General features: G+C 31.0%; 1 protein-coding gene across 1 annotated transcript in view; it reads left to right on the forward strand.

Moving 5' to 3' along the window:
- Positions 1 to 18,910, forward strand: part of LOC124369230 (mediator of RNA polymerase II transcription subunit 12-like) — a 68,204-nt gene extending 49,294 nt beyond the window's left edge. The window contains exons 10-13 of the mRNA XM_046827104.1: positions 6,185 to 6,327; positions 12,155 to 12,302; positions 15,077 to 15,279; positions 18,092 to 18,910. Coding sequence (XP_046683060.1) covers positions 6,185 to 6,327; positions 12,155 to 12,302; positions 15,077 to 15,279; positions 18,092 to 18,752 — 1,155 coding nt within the window. The 3' untranslated portion in view covers positions 18,753 to 18,910. The remainder of the gene's footprint in view (positions 1 to 6,184; positions 6,328 to 12,154; positions 12,303 to 15,076; positions 15,280 to 18,091) is intronic.
- The last annotated feature ends 3,305 nt before the right edge of the window (positions 18,911 to 22,215 follow it).

Raw genomic sequence — 22,215 nt, forward strand, 5'->3', positions numbered from 1 at the left:
ATTTATTAGGCGGTCGCAATCTTTCCGAGTCCGAGGTAAAATCTAATTAAAGTTGTTAAATCGATTTCTCGATGGGATACTTTTTATTTTATAATCAACTTTAAGATTTAACTGTTCTGGAGGCAAAAAGTAGAAACAAATTTTCGATCACTCCACAAGGAATTAGAGGTATTTTAAGTAGGAAATTCAGGAAAATTTGTAACCGGGCCCAGATAGAAACCAACTGAAGATAGTATTTACTGTTAAAGTTAATCTTTTACTGTGCACATGAGTTATAGCTTCAGGGCATATTCTTAATAATCTATTGCAAGTAAATTACATTTGTAATTACATATAATATTAATTAAATTACATGTTACAATTAACTTATATGTTTCAATGCAATGTTTCTTACTGAAACTTTTGTATATGAATAAAATTATGTAGTTACCTCGAGTTATATTTGAAATACAGTAAAAGTGTCATATCCTAATATTTAACCGTTTTTCTTTGGCCTAATTATAAAATAACACTGATTGTAATCCAAATGCCTACCTCACCTGGTAGACTAATGACACAGTTCTTTTTTATTTTTCCAATCATTAGGAAAGGTATATTGAAGGGCTGTAACCAATCCTTTGTTTAGAAATTCAAATCAACGGAATAGTGATTGTATCACATTAACAAGCTAATTTAGACACGCAAATGTCGCCCACAGCTAGAGTTTAAAAGTCACGTTTTTTCGTAAACCGATTGACTTCGTACAAGGATTTCCGAAAACGTCCTTACCGTCCTACCATACCGTTCGGGACCCAAATGGAATGAATTAGAAATTCTTCAGCATCACGTTGACTTAAATCATGAGCTGACTCAGTGATAGTGAAAACTGGATCTAACGTTATGGAACGTGTTAACTTAGAGATTGGTGCTGTCTGAATCCAGGTCTCAGTCCCAATGGCTTTGAGACGTGCCAATAGAAACTACTGTAACAAGAGAAACATCCATATATCCTACTATTGTACGGATCCTCATGGTATCTCGTTGTTCCTCGAAAAACATTTCTTTCTCCAATATGAAAAGGCATAAGCCTCCTCTTCGATGGCCTCTATATTTTCTATATAAACTAATAGAAATTCATAGATTATTGAATCATACAATTGAGCTAAAGTATTGCTACTTGTAATGGATATGAAAATATATAAATAAAAGTTTTATTCCCACTAAAAAGCTGTTGTGTACTCAAATTTCAGGCCTCTGGTAAATATTCATTTAAGTTACACTATCCAAAAAGTTATAATGAAATTACAGAAAAACTTAAACGAATGCCTCCAAATGTTGAACATATATTAGGCACCGGTATTATAAGCTAAGGTTTAATAGCAGCTACTATTATTTCAGTAAACTGACTAAACTAATGTACGAAATTTTCCATAGGCAGTGAAATTACTTTGTACTTTTTCACTAAGATATGTTCTTCGGCTTTGGGGCCCAGCCCTTAAATTTAGTTTAAATAAATTAAATTAAATTAGCTCATCCAAAGTTTCAAGTAATTTTATAGATGGGAATTATCTTCAAATTAAAGTAACTTATCTTCAGTAATAGTTGAGATTGTTTTTGAAAGGAATTGTCTACGGCGTCGGCGTTAGTTGAACTGTGAATAAAGGAATGCAAAAGCTACGGGTTACAACTATTAATTAATCAATATTTTTGTTATATTTTTCATTCGAAAACTTTGTTACCAGAATATTTTGTTTGTGTAAACAAAATAGAAACTTAAATTAACCACTCTTCCAAAACCGTCTAAATGTATCAGTCTCTTGTAAATGTATTTTAAACCCATTATGAAATACAATTCTAAGAGAAACAAATTACTACCGTATTACAGAAGATGTTTGCATAATAACATTTATTAGATATTTCTTTAATCAAAATTTCAAAATTTATTCAATGAAAACAATTGATTAATATAAGGATATATTAAAATTTCTGACAACTTATTGCCATGATTAAAACTAATTTATTAATATTTAACATAATTTTGCATAGTAATTTATATATTAACAACATATAGATAAAAATACTTATAAACTAATAATTTTGAAAATATACATTTTTGCTATTTTTAGAGCCTTGATTAAAAACTACTTATAAACTGTGATTTTTGTGAGAAGGTCGCTTTCTATATTAGCTTAGTTCTCTCTAATTTCAGGGCCTCTAGACATTCCTCTCCCAGGTGAATTTCAAAAAAATACTCTTTCGACCAAAAAACATAACGCACAAGGTTCGTAGCTTTCTCTACCATGCTAATTAAACAATTGACTTGCACTTTTTTCAACTTACTAAATGCATGCAGTAGAAAATGTCATTTGCATCTAAGAACTAACATGCTCATTTGGTAGAGAATGCAGCTGTAGATAGGTTTGGCTGTTAAAACATACTGAAAATGCACTTTTAAAATTGTTCTCAACGATTTTATTTTATTTTATATTTTATCATATTAATATAAAACTCTTAGTTCTCTAACTCACTGATTCGCTTCTCGGAATTCAGAGCCTACTTGCCCAATTGGCAGGATGCCAGAAGTGAACCTTCTTTTGGCATCTTCCTTCATGCACAGTAAATACAAAGAGAAATCCAACATTATAAGTTGTTTAAATGTATCCAATAGAGAAACTAATTTCTTTAATCTTAAACTATTATGTTTTAATTTGCTTCAAACATGAATAAGACGCGTTGAGTGAATATTTGTCCATTCTACGATGTTTAATTTTGTAATATCACTTTTCTATATGTTGATTTAACCACGAGAGCAAATAATTTATTAATGTTAAATAGCTAAGCCGAAGCCTTGAAACATTTACAACATAAACTGATACAAAATTCTATTTGTCTATTTGAGTCTTAAACGCTGTTTTAATAAATAATTGCTTAAAAGTAACACAATACTGATTTAAGAGTTACTTATTTTGGATAAACAAAAGCATAGAAGTTTTCTATACCAAAATATATCCTAAGCATTGCGTTATCAACTAATAACTCATTACACAACGTTACAACTAGTTTATGATGGTAAAACTATTGTTACATTAGATAAATGGAAATTGCCTCAAAGGTTCAAACAAAATACAAATTGTTTTGTACAACTCTAATAGGTTTATATATAATAAGTCGAAATGCTGTTATATGCGTGTTGAGACATTCAGTGAATTTATATTCTGCCCTTTTATAAAAAGCTCAGTTTTAAGGGAAATATTAGAAATTATTAATTGATAACTATTTTTCATAAGACTAGACCATAGATTAAGCACTCAGAACATAAAGTACCCTAGACCAAATTGTGTATTTATTACTTATTATTATTGTTATGTAATTTTGTATTATTTTTATAGTACATTTCAAATTATTTCTCAACGCCCAAATTAATATGTATTGCAGTCTGATTCGCCTTACTATACCATTTGCTACATCCCAGAACTGGACCGTTCTGGGGACTTTGTATAACAATGAATATCTCAAACCTTTATTTTGGATTTTAGTCACTTGTAATCCAAAGGTTTCAAATATAAAAAATCAAGGTCTCTAAATGCATTAATTTAAAGTTAACATACAATATCCTCTTAGGCTATGGTTAATAACTTGAAACTTAATGTTTAATAATTTCGATTATGTACACGACAAAGGCCTTAAAGCATTTTACGTATTTCTTTTACATTCCTACAACATTTTTAGAAATTTATTGTAATATAATAATAAAAAAATCAAAATATAAAATGTAAATATTACGCAAAAAAACTATTTTGCTACAGATACCATAATAATTTAAATATACTTTTGTTCTTAGGTTGATGGAAAACCTGTTGTGATTCAAATAAAAATGTCCATACGAAATTTCAGGTTATATACAATCATAAATTCTAATTAAGCACATTTTTATTTCATAACAATTTTTAATTTAAGTTTATAGACAACGTTTATTTGGACCTACTTTACCCGTATAACTCCTTTTGACTTTGAGAATTAAAAAATTCTAATTTGAAAGTTATTGCTTCAGAATTTGTTCAGATAGTATAAAATGAAACTTATTTTACAATTTATTGGCACCACCAGGTTACAGACTATATACTTAAGCAACTTCCCATGCCACACTTCATGTGGTAGCCAAGTGGCCTGAACTAGAATGAAATACATATACCATTGGACATATGAGGAGATACCCATCACCAGAACCAGGGTCTCACAAAGATACAAAAGAAGGAATGTTCGTATTCTTTTATGTAACAAATTACAATTTTTTATTTTAATAGATTTAAATTAAATAAAAACAACGGTATATGAAGGAAACTAACAAAAGTAATCAGCTTCATTCAGCCCATAAAGTTTATCATAATCTACCATATTCCCATTTTATTATAGCTTTAAACACGATTACACTTAAAATTTTTACTTAAATTTTCTATTTGTATATCAATATGCAATGAATGAAAAGTCCCATAAATTAATATTGTAGAGTAACATTTTAATGGTTAATGGTATTGTAATGGTTGTCAAACGCTACCATTAAAGTTTTACCAATGTCTGCCATTTCACATGACTGAAGGTTTTGAAAGGTGATTTACCAATGCATTTACAATTCATCCAAATCATTGTTAATGCCATCGTAAAAATCCATCGCAAATAAATATTTTTTATGGTTTTTACATAATAACAAATAAAGTCACGTATTTGCTTATATCTCCTTTTTTTAACTACAATACGATATCAATAGCTTATTGTTTTATGGCGTAATTTTTTATATGCACATCATGCATGTAGGCCTAACTGGTTTCATCGGATATAAAGTACGGGTCATGAAACTTCCTATCCGAATTGTTAGGTTACATTAACTGGTATGGTAAAATCATTGTATCTAAACTCTTTTCTTCAAGTTTTGTGAAGGAATTCTTTTTAAACTAAATGTGTATTTTCTTCCATCCCTGTAGATTTGTAAATTATGAAAAGGTTATATGTTTGTTGAAACTAATATCAATATAGTATTAGTCCATTTATGTGTGCATTTCGCTTTTTTAATATTTTATTATAACAATACAAACCACGTTTTCCTCATGAAATTGAACATATAAAATACTGAAAGGATTTTTACTACACTCTTAGCTTATAGCTAAGATAAAATAGTTCGAGAAATGATTTGTCCAAAAATTCTAGATTTTTCATTTCAGAGAGTGCCCCAATGGAGGCTTACGTCACTCGTCGAAGTTTTTGGATGGTATAACAAATGCCGGCGGTATTGCTTAGTAACATCAGTTGAAAAAACAAATAATGGTCAAAAGATCACCGGGAAACTATATTAATTATGCAATTTCTTTGTTTGAAGTAATGCGTAGCTGTAGCATATATTGCACTACGACCTTAAGGTTTATTACGGAGTCTAGAGAGAAGGGTGGAACAGGAGATGCCAGTACTTTTCTCCGTCCATGAAGGATGGAAGCATTGAGACCAAAGTCACTTTGGAGAGGAGATTGTTACTGCCTCTTCCAAGCGCTGTCCGTGTCTTTTCGGTTAAGGCCGCCAAGTCTTCAAACATTTGATAGGAGACAGACATCTTTCAACCAACTCCTTTATCTACAGAGACCACAAAACTTTGTGGAATATCTGTCATATCCAGTCTTAAAACAAATGAGTGAGACATAACAATGCTTCGCTATGGACACCCAGCGTGCTATGTAATCATAGGTGACATCGGTTTTGCTGTCTATTTCTACTTGATAGGTGTAAACCAACCGAATGATCCTTGTTGAAATTTTAGTTACGAATTAATACGGTAAGACCATTACTCATTTCATTGTCAACTTAAGAAGTCAACAACAATAAAGTGCTGTCACTTATGATGAATTAACTAATATAAAAAAATATTAAACTCTGTTGAAAACAACAGACATAAAGAAAAACAGACAATGCAGACTAAACTTAATGAAGTTAACTTAATACCAGAGCAAAAGTCATTGACGGAATAGAAGAAGTCAAGTATTCCAGTACCCACTTTTAAATACGATGTGACCTTATTTAGAGTACTGTGTGTTTTGTAGGTCTCAAGTGACATAGCAAATCTCATTACTGTTTCATTACAGTTCTTAAATATTTGTTGGGTCTGTGATGAGGCGAATTCCATAAAGTAAAATATTTTCAAATATGCTCAATATGTTCTCAGCTGCCAGTGACGCGTGCACTGCAGGATGAACTGAAGTTGTCCGCCGCTGATCGAAGACTACTTGGTCACCTACCTTCTCTAGACCGGGACGATCGACTCTTATTAGACCGCAGCAAGGATGCTCTCAGAAACCAAAAAAACAGGTAATGATTTTAGGTTTCCTTTTCTGTTTTTACATTCACTACTCTTCAGACAACTGCTAGAACAATTGTTGGGAAAATATTTTAGGACACAGATACTTTTTGTTACATAAAAGAAATTATTATATTACGAAAGAATCAGAGGCTGTATACATGTTTACATTTTTAATTTTACTTAAGTTGAAACTAAATCAAAAACATCTAATTGCTCCTAACTATGTTTGAAGTTTGTTTTTGATGATGGAAGTATTGTGAAGGAAACGGGATTTTTCCTGACATTTGGCATCGTTCAGTGATAGATGGCAAATTTGCATCACTAAACGATGGCAAATGTCCGGAAAAATCCTGTTTCGTCCAACTATTCATTGGTATGTGGACACAAAACGTGCATTTAACTTCCAACTTGAGTTGTTTGTATACTGTTATCATTTTACATATTATAAAAGATGCCAAAAGTTATTATGATTAGAAAAAGTAAATATACAAGATTTATGAAGTAGAAGAAACATGTTAAATACAAAATAAGTGAATCAGAAAATGCATGGTGTTGTAGTTAGCATGCTCAACAGGTAAGTGATAGATCCGAGTTCGAGTCCTGACAGAGCAAGTGCTATTTTAATCAATCTTTGTTGATATTCAATTACTCTGTTGCCATTTTTATAAATTTAATGTAAATGTATTGTATCATATTTTTATTGCTTAAAAAGACTTACCCACTGGTGTCATTCAAAAGAAATAAACAATTAACAATCGTACTATCAAGCAGCGCAGTTACTAACGCCCAAAACCATTGTAATAGTGTACTATTGTAGGCTATAGTACATTTTGTGTTCATCACGTGTACTCCTACTTTCATTCCTGGACATCCGCATGATGTTACATATAATATGAGTAACTCCTGATATAAGCCACAATTTTATCACCCTTGGATAGTATTTTAGTGGTAATAAGGCAGAGGATGTTGAAGATAAAAAAGTACGACTACGTTAAGAGAGTCATAGGACAAGAAAAGCATAAGAACTCATATTTAAATTCTTCTATGGGCAAACTTTCTAAGTTTTTGAGATCTTTTATGCACTATTAAGCCAAAATTAGTGAATTAGTTGGTTTTAGATGCAATGAAATTCTAAAACACTAAGGAGAAGTCCCAAGAAAAGCATAAGGACTCATATTTGAATTCTTCTATGGGCAACCTTTTTAAGTTTTTGAGATTAATGTTCTTTTTATACACTATTAAGCCAAAATGAGTGAATTAGTTGGTTTTAGATGCAATGGAATTCTAAAAAACTAAGGAGAAGTTCCGGTTAGCTGTTTTTTTAGGAGGAGGGAAATAGTAGAGTATAATGACTTGTAAAAATCCTAAAGTCTTAGAAATGACTCTTAATTTAGTTTGAAATCAATTATGTAATGTGCGATACGTAAAATGAATTGATCCAAATGAGAAAATAATGGCAAGGTTCACATCGACAAATATTAAAGTAAAATACAAAACAATCGTTACACTTAAAACTGTTGTTCTTTAGAGTTGCCTAGACCTTGATGTTGTTTATCATTTAACAATATCAAGTACTAGTTCATTTTTATTTTTCTACTGACATTATATCAAACGTATGCACGTATTTGACAGATTCCCCAGTCCAAACTTTCTTTGTATAAAATTCCTCTTTGTTTTAAAAAAACCTAATAACGTAGAGGTCCGACCCCTTGCTCTTTCCATCAGAATCTTCTTTTTATTTAACATTCAATGCCTCATTAATATATTTAACCACATTATTCCAACTTTCATCAGAAACAAAATCAGTTTAGTAATTATTCTTCAACTAATTGTTACAAGTGTGTATCATAGTTAGTCTGTACATAAAATAACTCTTATATTTCTCCATTAGTTAACTGTATTACAGTACTCTTATAAAAATCACCAAGAACTTAATGCAAATACCGAATTTCATAAACGTTCCAAGTCGAAACACTGTTTAGATAATACATAGTATAACACAAATATCCTTTCCATCGATTTGGCATATACATTAATTTTATCTGACAAAATTAATTTGTATTACAGAAGCGGTCAAAGTGTGCATTACATTATGTGTTAAAACAGTATTAAAATAATCAGAAATGCAATATTACTGTTGAAACAGCCATACAAATATAAAAATAATTGTTTACGTGAAATTAAATTTAAAATTACTTTACTGAGAGACTTTAGATCAATTAAGTGCTTTCTAGCACTTAACTTCAAGTGGTACATGGTTATATAAGTGCAACAAAAATGAATTATTAGAGTCCACTTTTAATGAGAGTCTAACAAATATAAGCTTAGCTCCTTTGTTTATCATTCGAGAATTTATTTGATATTGTCATTTTCAATCAAATTCAAGATTCAAGATTCAAACATTCTTTATTCATATTATGTACAAAGGTACAATAAATAGCGTCAAATTACAAATGGTCAAGACGTAATACTAGATAGGACTTTAATATAGATTTTATTTATATTAAAATATATTATGTTATACCAAACATAGAATGGCCCCTCCTAGATTCCTTACAACAGTTAGGTCAGAATTGCTTAATTCTAGCTGAGAAAATATTCATCTAGCGAATAAAGAGATAAATTTATTAAACAATCTTTCGCTTTAGATTTGAATTTAGATAAATTATTTTCCAGTAAAATATGCCTTGGTAGCATATACAAAAACTTTGTTCCCATATATTTAGTTTTTTTCTTAAAAAAATCTAAATGATGTGTTTCAACCTGTCTATTTAATCGAGTGTTGTGAATATGATTATTTTCAGATAAAATCGGGTCAAAGTTCTGTTTTACGTAAGTCATAGTTTCTAAAATATAGAGACCATATACAGTTAATATTTTTAGATTAGCAAAAAGATGTTTAACTGAGTCTTCTCTTTTTAATTTGCACATAATTCTTAATGATTTCTTTTGTTGTATTAAAATTCTATCTAAATTTCCCTTTTTTGTTGCTCCATATATGCTTATCCCATAAGCAAGATGTGAGTGAACTAAAGAAAAATATATTATTTTTAATGTTTCCAAGCTACAGTACTTTGCCAATTGTCTCAGAGCAAATAAGCCTGTTGACATTTTGCCTACCACATGATCAGTGTGCTTATCCCAACTTAGGTTTTCGTCAATTAAAAGCCCTAAAAATTTTGTTACTTCAACTTGTTCTATTATTTCATTATTTATAGCTACTTGTGGGTTTGTTTTATTCCTTGTTTGTTTTGTACAAAATGATATAAAATTAGATTTACTTGAGTTTAGTAGGAGATTTTTATGATCCAAAAATTCTTTGACAATTGACAAAGTAATAAATGATGAAACTTCAACATTTTCTTTAGTGTCTCCTGATATTGTTATATTCGAATCGTCAGCAAACAAACAAATAGTACTACCAACAGGGATCGCTCCAGGTAAACCCTTCAAGTAGCAAAGAAACAAGAGAGGTCCCAGGACAGACCCCTGCGGCACACCATGTTTAATTATTCGTCTCTGGGAATTGAACTTGCGGATGTAATTGTATTTTTCTGAAAATTCTGATATTGAATGTTCAATCTCAACATACTGCTGTCTATTTTTGAGATAAGATTCAAACCATTCCAATTGTTTTCCAGTAATCCCTAGTTTTTCTAATGACTTTAAAAGTTTTTTATGAGACACACTGTCAAAGGCTCTAGTCATATCTAAAAATACACCTAAAACTTTTTCCCCTTTATCAACTGATTCGATTATTGTTTGGATGAACTCAATTCCTGCAGTAATTGTTGATCGACCTGACTGAAAACCGTGTTGTTCTTTATCTAGGAGTTGGTGTTCTACTAAATAATCTACTAACTGAAAGTGAACAACTCTTTCAAGTATTTTTGAAAAGATGGGTAGCAATGACACAGGACGATAGCATGACACATCATTAGGATTTCCTTTTTTAAAAATGGGAACTACTCTAGCAATTTTTAATGATTCAGGGAATATTCCAGAGATAATAGAAGAGTTTATCACATGCAATAAGGGTTTCAATATAACAGGGAGGACTTTTTTTACAATATCAATGGAAATATCATCATTGCCAGCAGAAAATTTATTTTCAAAGGAGTTAACTATTTTTTTAAGATTTTCTTCTGTTATGGTTTTAAACTTAAACCTAGATTGGGTTGAAAAATTGTCTTCTAACAGTAAGTTACTATTACCCTGAGGAATCTTTGGTAAAACAGATTTTTCAACTACTGATACAAAGAAATCATTGAATAAATTTGCTATCTGAATAGGGTTCTTTACTAAAATTCCATCTTGTTCAATGTTAATATTATGCTTTGCAGTTGATTCTTTATTTATCTCAGTTTTAATCAGATTCCAAGTCATTTTAGATTTGTTTTTATAATTACTTAATTTATTATAAAAAAAAATGTTTCTTATTCCTATTTATACAGTTTTTTAATTCTTGTTTGGAATGTTTGATTAAAACTTTAGAATGTTCATCCTTATTTTTTCTAAATTCTTTTTCAAGTTGTTGGATTTCGTTTTTCTTACATTTTATTTCGTCAGTGATCCATTGATCAATTTTTTTATCTTTGATATCTACCATAAGTTTTGGGAAACTATTACTAAAATGGTACACAAAAATATTTAAAAAGGTTTCATACTTAGTGTTAATTGTTGACTGATATACCTCCATAAAGGATTCCTGAGATAAACATTTACTAAAGGTAACAATATTATTTGGATTAAAATTCCTGCAATATTTTTTTGAAATTTTCTTTTTTATATGTAAGTTAAAAATCTCAAGTAATTGAGCATCATGGTCTGAGATGTGTGTTATGAGTGCTGTTACTTGCTGTTCATAATCTTTAATATTACTAATTATATTATCTATAGCTGTCTCTGATTGTAATGTTACTCTTGTCGGAAAGTCAACTTTATATTCTAAATTGTGTGATTTAAGTACACTCACAAAGTCTTTGTAATAATTATCTCTTTTTAAAACATTAATGTTCAGGTCCCCAGTTAATATTACATTTTTGTATTTGTTAGTTAAAATAGAACATAAACCTTCAAAATTTGACATAAAATTGTGGAAAAACATTGGTATTGGGGATCTGTAGATACAGCATAATACACAGTTAAAATTTTCTAGTAATACCTCAACCAGACAGCATTCAAATATTTTGTCAATCAATAAATTTTGAACTGAAGGAATTATTAATTTTTTAGTATTGAGATGTGTTTTGGATAATATCATTACTCCTCCGCCCACTGAAGATCTAGAATAATAAGAACATATATTATAACCCGGAACTTGTAATATATTTAGTTCGTTTTCACTCATTTTGTGCTCAGAAATTGCCATGATGTCTGGCTTTAATTCGTCCAAATTAATTCTTAAAATTTCCAACCGTGAGGGTAAATGTTGCACGTTTTGATGCATAATTGTAAAATTAATCTGAATGCTGTCTTGGTTGTTACAATTTAATGAGGGGCCATTTCCAGAGCTACATTGGAATATTGGAATAATTCAACTTAAAATATTCAGAAGCATATCAAGGCCAGGTATATTTTCTTTTTAGCACTATAGTATGTCCTAATAAGACAATGAGAAGTTCGAATGCTATAAATTAAACTGTGACTAATTCAACAATATTAGTGTAAAAATTGCATGCAACAGACATACTGTAAAACAAAGTATAGTTAATTCATAATTGTCTGCTTTGCAGTGAAGAAACAATACTCTGCATGATTTTTTTATCATGCACGTTTTTTATTCGTGTTTTTGTTTAATTTTTTTATAAAGCTAAAAATAGCTAGTTGTTTTAGGTTAGAACTTCAACGGAAGATGGTCTACTCTGGCCTAGGAAGATCCCGTAAAATTCGGACACATCGAAGACAGCTTTCTGACCCTAAAATTCATTTAGACATTCATCCTGGGAAAGAGGATAGCAGCTTAGAAAACGAATATGGAAGAGTAAGTACAACCGTGTTTTTAAAATTGGATGCTGCAGTAATCTGTACTTTGTAATAACGTATTCATACATGCCATACTCAACAGTACTATTGAACAGAAACTTCCAATCAGCCTTACTTAAATATTTTAGATTTGGAGTTGGTGCGAAATTTGAGGATTTGTTGATATATTCCCTAAACCCAGATCACACTTGCACATAGAACTCTGGTTTGGTAAGCATACAATTTTTAGGTAGCACTTCAAATCGTTGAATTTTGTTAAAATTTTACTAAATCTCCCTGAACAGTTATTTGTTTAAGTATCTTGATGGTAAAATATTGCAACTTCAAAAATAAAAGAACACAACTAAGTAAATATCAAATAAATACATATTTATAATAGTATTTACTAAGGTAATAAAGTGGACAGTGTGTCTTAGAAATCATAGAATGAGGTCTTTAGAACAGTCATAAAATAAAGTATGTGTCCTTCTACTAGTAAAATGTATTGCAACTCCACTGTAAATGTTCCTGAGAAACTTAACAAGATTATAAAACAACACACAGAATTCCATAAATGTAACTTTTTTTGAAAATTATTGTAACGGGGAAATATTACAAAATTCTTTTAAAAACAAAAAGTCAGTCAAATTTGACAAAGCAAACTTCTAGTCCAAGAAATGATTTAAATATCCAAAACATTTTTTATTTCAAAGACCATACCAGTCAAGAAGTCATCAAAGAACAATAAATAACATTCTAAAAATATTTTTAAACAGATATTTTTTCAAACTATATTTATTTTTAATCACACTATTTTCAACATAGATCATTTAAAACATAGCTGAGAATAAATAAATAATATGAAATCCCTAAATTACGAAAATTATTTGTAAATTATTTTGTTTATGATTTCAACTCTTCTCAGATCACGAATTTGCTCTTGAATTAAGTACCACGAATGTGTGATCCCTTTGCAGTTTTAACAGAGCACACACTCCCAGTACTGATTTGATAGCTTATGAGTGATCTGTGTGTAATTTCGTGTACTCATGATACTTTAATAGTGAATGTCAAGAGTGTTTTACAACATGTAACAGAGATGAAAAGAAATGGCTAAGTGGCAGTGTCGCTTACGCCCTACACATAGACGAAACATCTTGTCAGAGAGTCATTCTGAGTGTAGGCAAAAGTGTCTCAAACTAATCATTTTATACATTTTTGATGTATTACTAGTAAAAATTTAATTTTTAAATATAATATAACATGCCAGCAGTTATATGTTATATTGATAATTGTATCATAAAAATGTACTTTGTTGCCGACACCAAATATTATAGTTTTTAGAGTTAGTAATTTAGAGTTTAAAAATTAAAACATTAAAAACTGTAAGTTGTTCAGCAGATGATATAATTGAAATAAACACCTAAGGTCAAGTAACTGATGACTGAATTGTCTATAGTGTTGAAGGTCAAAATTGACATTGGAGTGATATGATTGTCCATGGCACCGTAGACCTGCGTTGTCATGACTACCTCTGGGATCAACAGGAATGTTTAAATTAGCTTTAAAAATAATTTCAAATATTTCAAAGACACCTTTGTAGAGTACAACTACTTTAGACCCTCTTTTTACTCATTGCAATAATAGGAAGGTGCTAAAGTTTTGTTGGCCTCTTTGAGAGTTTAGAAAGGATCTTTGTATTTCAATTCATTGATATACATAATATAAGTGGCGTTTCATTTGTATAGATCCCCCATAAAGATCCCCAGTGTCGTTTTATCTAGAGCTTCAATGGATGTTCAATGGGAACATATCAATGCCCTCATTGGAGTTCTGCTATAGAATACGCTCTTAGTACCAAGATTACAAATAGTGAGAATATTTTAGTAGATCACTCACATATATAGTCGAAAGGAGTCTTTGGAAAGTGGTATCTTAAGCCTTTCAAGTGTGAGGGGGATCAGGCTATCCCCTAGATTGTTCATGTTGTTAAGCCACAGCCAATATGTATGTTAATTAAATTTGAATAAGCTAATATATGTGAGGAAGGTTTAGAAGTGGACACTAATGTTCTTCCAAAACAAAATTTGAAACATAAAGCATTTTAAAATGTAGCATGTATTAATAACGAATACATATGTAGACCCCTGCAAAACGGTGTCCTGTTCTTTAATTGCAAGGGTCACGCAGAACCTAAAAATAGGTTTTGATGATAAAATTTACTCAGTATTGCAAAATTAGTTTTTTTGTGAAGTTCATTTCTATGAGGAAAAGCTGTTTATTCTCAACTTTATAAAAAAGTTAGATTTGATTTATTTTGCTCTGTTAAAAAACCTCTGATCAATCATTAAAGATTACTTTATTACAATGAAAAAGTTTGTATATAGTTCTCAAGCCTTTTAAATGTAAATACTGGACATGTGATACATTACATGTGTAAGGCTTATGCAAAACAAATAGTCTTATTTAATTTTTAAATAAACAAAAATGTCTTGAAATCGAAGTTTAGCCTAGTTTTTATGGTTAGAGTTTCATTGAAGTTAGAAAAAAATTTTGTAATCTTTATTTTGGATAAATAGTATAATCTATACTTTTTAGATATAAGAAGCCCACCATAAAAATCTTTCCATAGCAAGATTGTCTTTTTTTGCCAAATAATGTCTTAAAACTGGTGACATCTAAAAACACATTAAACCTACATACTTTTATGACCACCGAAAAAGCCTCTCCCATAATATATCAACACAATAAGTTACTTTAACATCACAAAATTGTCATCATGACTGCTTTCAGGGTTATTTAGGATTCACTCACCCCTCTCTAAGACCACCTTACAAATCGTATGAGTATGAATCGATAGACGATGGGAAGCGAGCGGAGTGGGACCCGTCCCAGTCATACCTAGCATCATCGTACGCAGTAGCGGGAGGTGCTCTGAGAGAGACAGCTATAAACAGTGTGCTCGACAACGGTCATCACTTCACAGACCACAACAGGTCACATACCACTAGTCTTAGTTATACATTTTATTATAATTTATTAGACATTAGACTTTAAAGCATACAATTATGATGGTTCATTTCTGAAACATCTTGTTTAGAACAGTGTGATAAACAACATTTAAACCAAATCATTAATTATACATGGGACCCCTGGGGTCATATTTCTATACCTATAGTTCAGTACGTATCTTTACATTAAGTATCTTTTTCTGTAGTTTTTACATTTAAATTTTCAAATCTGCATATGTTCAGGATAGTGACTCTATCTTATCAGAGAAATGGACTCCTGTGAAACAGAAAAAAGTGGTAAATGTTTGCATAGATCAATTCCCTTTCAATTCAAAGCCTTTTATGGGTCAAGAACAATTATGTGAAGGAAGCTATCTTATTTGCTTTATTCATAACTTTATTTTTGATCTCATCTAGAAAAAATAATTCCAAAATAAACCTAAGAGAGCTAGCACCTAACACTGACTTTACAAGTAGAGAGTTTGTTTTTACAGAAGTGATTTATTGTCACTTTGGTTCAGTTTTCATCCATTAAAAATTAAAACTAAATACACAATTGTTATTATGAATGTAAAAATATATTGTTAATATTTCACTCAGATTAATTTCTTCCATATCAACTTTCATTTCTCGTCTCATCAAATTGGTTTTGAATATGATTTAATTTTATGCTTTTATTAAGGAAATAAAAATGAATTCCAAATAATAGCTGGTACACATCTTTTTAAGAACAGTTATCTAACCTTTTCTTCCAGTGGTCCAACCTAAAACATAAGGTTCCAGACGCAGAAAGTCAAAAGGAAAGGAAATATGACACTGAATATGAAATGAAATGAAAAATATCTTTATTTAAAAAGGCGAAGTTAGGACTTAAAAGTCCTCTCTTCCGCTTAACCTCTGCTTCCATGACTCTGTCAAGCAACATTACAAAGCAGCTTTATTTTAAATTCAGCACAAAGTCACAATAAAACATAAAACTATTCCAAAATCACTGTTTTACAACTTATAAAAGTAATATAAACACAATGGCAGCAGGATCATCATTGACCTGCTTTGTTATATCGTAAAGAGAACAAATATTAGTCCTCAAAGCGTCTTGTTTCAATTATTTTTGTTACATTTAACACTGATAAATATATTTCTTGCCAATCATCACTGCCGTCAAATTCGAAATGACCAGGAACCCATCTAAGATGTACTAAATGACGACTGGCTAGAATGATAGGGTATTTCTTTACTTACCAGTCATAAAGATAATGCATTAAGATTCATAATACCAGCTTGGATATCATTATTCTCTGATTAACATAACACCTAGTCAGTCCCATATTGGCAAAGACTAAGATACCGTTGATTTAAGCCTGGAGAACAATGTACTCTCGAACTTCCATGAAGACCTATTTTAGGAGATGAACTATGCTTCCCATAACCAGATTAGCCTTCCACTATAAAAATAGGTGAGATTGCCCAAATTGAGTGACCTTACCCTTCAGTTCTCCACAACTTGCATTCCATAAACAGATTTATATACTTCAGCTATAAACTATAAGTCTAGAGGTAGAAGTCCTAGAATAACCTCAAGAGCAGCTGTGGGGCTGTTCCTCAAAGCTTCTGTTATTAAAGCAGACTAGCCTTACACTGGCAAGTTAGACATCTTTTTCCACTGGAGAGGGGACTGGGCTTGTTCCACCTTTGTCCACCAAACTATCAAACCATTATTATTAAAATCTAATCACACAATATAGCCAAAGGGCCATGTGTGGTTAACAATATGCCCAACCCATGCCAACAAAGCGTCTAGACATTAGGAGGATCCATATCGCCTTATGAAACACATTATTTTAATGATCATTCCAAGTCATCCTTTAGTCCAGAGTCAGCCCTAAATATTTGACCTACTCGGAGACAGCAATTTAGTTGCACCCAGGCTCAAACAGGAAACTGACTTAAGGTTGCTTTTCCTGTAGAAGGAAAATATTACTAAACAGTACATGTAAAAGTCTTTCACATCTACAAAGACTTGTTTATGTGAAAAATACTAGTTGAACAAAGAAGATTCAAGTTCTGGATGCCATTAAATTACAGCTAAGTTTCATATAGCATATCCTTTTTTCAAGCTTCTTATCAAATGTAAAATATTGCACATAATTAAATTTATTCCATTTTTAAGCTAAAAACTTGAGTGTTCTTAGAGAAGGAATCAAGAACTTTATATTATAAAAATAAATATTTTAGTGGTTCCCATATTTTGTGATTGTGTTATATTCTATTATATGCAATTTTTTTTATAATTAATGTGGAATTTTTTTAATTGTAAAACATTTGGTATTTAATTATTTTCTTTATCACACATTTGATTTGGAAGCCTCATTAACGTTTCTGTGAGGTCTAACATGGTTGGCAAACTTGGTTTTACTTGTTATAGGATATAAAGTACAGTAAGGAATAATATAAATAATAAGTTTTTACAATATTTTATTGCTCATTAAAACTTGAAGCCCTATCATCAGACACTGTTTTGATCAAATTACAAATGGGAAAGGCTTACAAGTTTTTTTACAGAAACATTTTTTTACATGTCCCTTAATGGCTTTGGACTGTTATCCAGCAGCAGGATGGGATTGGTAACTTTTAGCTATCAGCCAAAAGTGCTTATCATTTTGATAAAAGGAAATATTATATTAAATTATAGTAATCAGAATCGGTAATACATTAAAATATAACTAATTAAAAATTAATTTCAATCTGAATTCTTATGTGAAAACTCATCTGGAACTTGTGAAATTGTTTTGAACAGGTACGATGTACGTCGCTACAGTGATGGACTGGATATGCGCCGGCGAGATGTGAATAAGGCGTTACGTAAACCCCGCTCTTGGCAGCCTTCCCCCTACGGCAGTGATGAAGATGATGACCAGCTGACAAGAGAGGAAAAGAAAGCAAAAATCAAAGCTGAGATAGCACGACGCCGTCAACAGATAGAGGAAAATGCACGGTTGCACGAGGAGTTGCTGAGGTTGGCACGACTCCGGGAGAGTGCAGAGCTGGGATTCACACCTGGTGGCCACTCAGGAGGTGGTTATGCTATCTCCAGTGTCCTAAAGTCCATCGATGACCTGCTGCTCTCAGGCCGTGCTAAAGGCGACGAATTGTATGATACTCGTAACAGGTTGTCACGACGCACTCCTGAAGATAGATCCATGGATCGCATCGCTTCCACATTCCGAACTGACGACTATACTTGTGGTGTGTATGAACGCTTAACCGACTTCTCTCCCCTCACTGACTTCAGTACCCCCCATGCCATGCCACTTCTTCCAGATATGCCCACACGCTCCCGTAAACTCCTTGAGGATTTGGGCAGCTCCCCCATTACTGACTCTGTACGAACTCTTCCTCAAAAAGGTAATCTTTTATTCATCTTTAGAAACATAAAGAAATTATTCATGCATTTTTAGAACATTGCATGGTAAGGTAAATAAGCTTACACTTGAATCACAATACTTCAGGTGATGTCCTTTATCTGAATTTCTTCTTCACCACCCAGTTTTGCTTGTCTAATTATTTTATCACTTGATTAAGGGTTTACTGAACCTTTTAGTTCTTGCACATATTTCACTGGTCATTAACAACTCAGGAATTAAATTCATACAGTGTAGCAAAAACTTTTACTTAGCAAAGTTGTTTGAAACTACATGTTATTCTTACACTCTCTAAAACATTGAACTTTCACTTTTCCCATACCATCATAGTATTTTAAATGTAGGATGCCGGTTGCAAAGTAGATCAAGAACAAAATTTGTAGTATTCAATATATTTAGCAGTATTTACTTGAAATAGGGGAACAAAAATGTTCTCTGTTGGACCTTTAAACATAAATTCTTTTTTTTCTTAAAGTTGCATATAAGTCTTGTAAAATGTTTTTTAAAGAAGCCCTTATGTAAATATAACAATTCATCAGATATAATATTGTAATCTGTCATCTTCAGTAGGCCTAGTCTTACAAATCTGCAATACATACATTTAATTATCACAGTAATTAGTATAATATTAATATATATTCATCAGGTGGTTGAAACACTTTTTTTCTGTAACTGAATTCAAGTACTGTGCGTTTCTATTTGATTTTATTGAAAGAGATATCAGCAAAGATTAATTAAGGTATTAATTATAAACTAGCTTGTTCCTGTACAGAAAGCTTAATACTCCTTACTACCCGCCTCCCACCAAATATTCCTTTTACTATTGTAGTTTTTACGCCAGTACAAATTTTATCAATGCATACCTTAAGAGACCTCATAGCATATCTTATTGTAAGTTAGCACTATCCTTCCCATATATTTTAGTAAGGCGTTCCAAATGATATGGTTGATTATTTATAGTTCTGAAATAAAAAAGTTGCTACTTTGTATAGAAGAAGCACTATTATTCACAAAATACTTGGTTCTTTAGACTCAATGCGCGATTTTAGTTCCTGATACCAGCTTGCATTGATAAGTACATATACCAATACATTTCTCCCATTTAATTTTGCTATTAGTCATAAACCTGTACACAATTTCAATCAATCCTTCAAAGTAGTTACTTTTATTTCAACCTCTTAACCACATATTAAATCTTCAATAAGCTGCTTTTAATTAACAAGTCTAAAGTAACAGACTAAATGTGCTTCTACTTGGCCATTTATTGTTTCATCTAACTGGATTATAAAGTCTTCTTTGAAACTTCAAGGTAAACTTAAAGACATTTAACCCTTTTAGTAACTAAAATTATGTTAGTTTTCGCAGCTTTTTGCAGATACATGTTTGTAGAGTTTAGATATATACTTGTTTATGGAAAAAGTTATTTTTTCTGTTTTTTTTTTATATATTGTCCACTAAGTCATTTTCGCTAATCGTGTCCGTGTCATCATCACGCAAACAAAGCCAATAATCTATTTGTGCGTCAGATAAAACACACTAGAAATAAAACCACAAAATACTCCAGGACAGATGTCGTGCAATAATAACATGTAGTAGCTGTCTGCACTGTGTGACTAAAGCAAAATTATCAAGGTGCAAACGCACATGACAGACGACCAAAGAAAATTTATATCCAGTAGAAAATGCTATAAATATTTCCTAGAAATGCGCGGTATTCCTAGAAATTCTTCTTTCACAGTATTAAAGCAAACAACAGAATAAAACAGGAACATTATAATGATGTATAATATTACATCAGTAACAGACTGTTACACAATCGCTATGAATGTAATATTACATAAAAAACCGTGAAGGGATTAAAAGTTAATTGGCAATGTCTACAGTTATGTTGTCCATTCATTATAGTATTGTTCATCTGTAATATTTTCAAAAGTTGATCAGGACATACTCTGTGAGCATAATTTGACCAATATCTAGAGCAGCAGGTAAAATCAACTCTTCTGATAACCACTTTATAGGAAGCTAAATGTGCAATACTGCTAATTTGAGAAATTTGTAAAATGCAGAATTTTGTTTGCCTGCTACTATTAATTTTCTTGCAAAAAAGTCACTTTATTTTCCAACTGTACTCAGAAAAATCATCTCATGAATTTCCAAGAGTTGTTTAAACTAACATAGATTTATGGGTTAATAGATCAAACCTATATACAAATTACAAGTTAATGATGCTATTCACAATACAAGTTGTACATGATGGTTTTATATCCATGCAAGTAAAACCGTCATCTAAATTCGAAATATTTATTATTATACTAATACTTTATATATTTGGTTTTACGAGCCCCTGATGCAGCTCCTACCTTCTCTAAACCTGCTGTGTCTTTATTTTGACAAAAATGTTGGCCTTATTGATTGGAAACTAGTTCTCAGATTGAGGTACTTTCACACTGACAACAGATTGGCTATAGATTCTACCTTGCATTCACAGACGTTGTGAACTTTTTTTAGGACCAAGTGACTTGACCATAAAATTGTTGAACAAGTAGAATCAATCTTACTATTTAATTTTATAAAATTAAATCAAATGTATAATTTATTCTGAGTAAATAATAGTTATAGTGCATAAAGTCAGCTATTAAGTGCAACAAAATGTGATTTGTTAAAATTCAACTTTATAAAATGATATTTCTCTTATTTTATCTCTTGACAGTGCACCATGGACCACTCTTAGGAAACTCATGTTAAATGTTAGAGAGAACTTATTGTCACTAATTTCACTCAGTAAAATAAAATCTTCTTTAACTTTAACTTTTTCCACAAGTATGTGAGAGGCAATGGTCTTTTTTGACATTGTATTCTGAAGATCCTTGGTAGGAATGTGTCACTAGCTCATATAGTCAGTCTCCTAGTCTGTGAATTTCAAAATATTTGCTATACAACACAGAAAAAAGTTAATACTTTATCTCAAAGTGAAAGTACGTCTTTGCCACAACCATCATCATAGTCATCATCCAAATGTATGCTCCTACAATCATGAATTTCAAGATATGTTCATGAAAAACGTTTTTTAATAATCAGTAGTTTCTAATAACAATGCTATACACACAAAAGATATTGTTGATGTTAAAAACTAGTTTAATATTTATTGATATAAAGTTTACCATTTATAACAGGTCACACACAATAAATGGAAATGCTCCATGGAATGTTCAAAACATTATCTTAGTCAAAAGCTTTTTCAGGTGATTCTTCTTAATTGGATCCCCTTTATTAAATATGTTGATTTGTACTATTTATATTGAAAGTATAGTCCAAATATTTTAAAAAATCTATTTGATTTTTGGGAAGCTGCTCACTCCTGTCTAAACCATATCCTATTATCATAATTAAGTTTTTTCCCATTAATACACCTGCAAATATCCCATGACTGTACCTATGAAATATACCATTATCACAACTAAGTTAGCTCAGTGTGAATATTTTACATGATTTAATAAAA

The sequence above is a fragment of the Homalodisca vitripennis genome, chromosome X (assembly GCF_021130785.1).
Source record: "Homalodisca vitripennis isolate AUS2020 chromosome X, UT_GWSS_2.1, whole genome shotgun sequence".
In the NCBI taxonomy this organism is placed as follows: Eukaryota; Metazoa; Arthropoda; class Insecta; order Hemiptera; family Cicadellidae; genus Homalodisca; species Homalodisca vitripennis.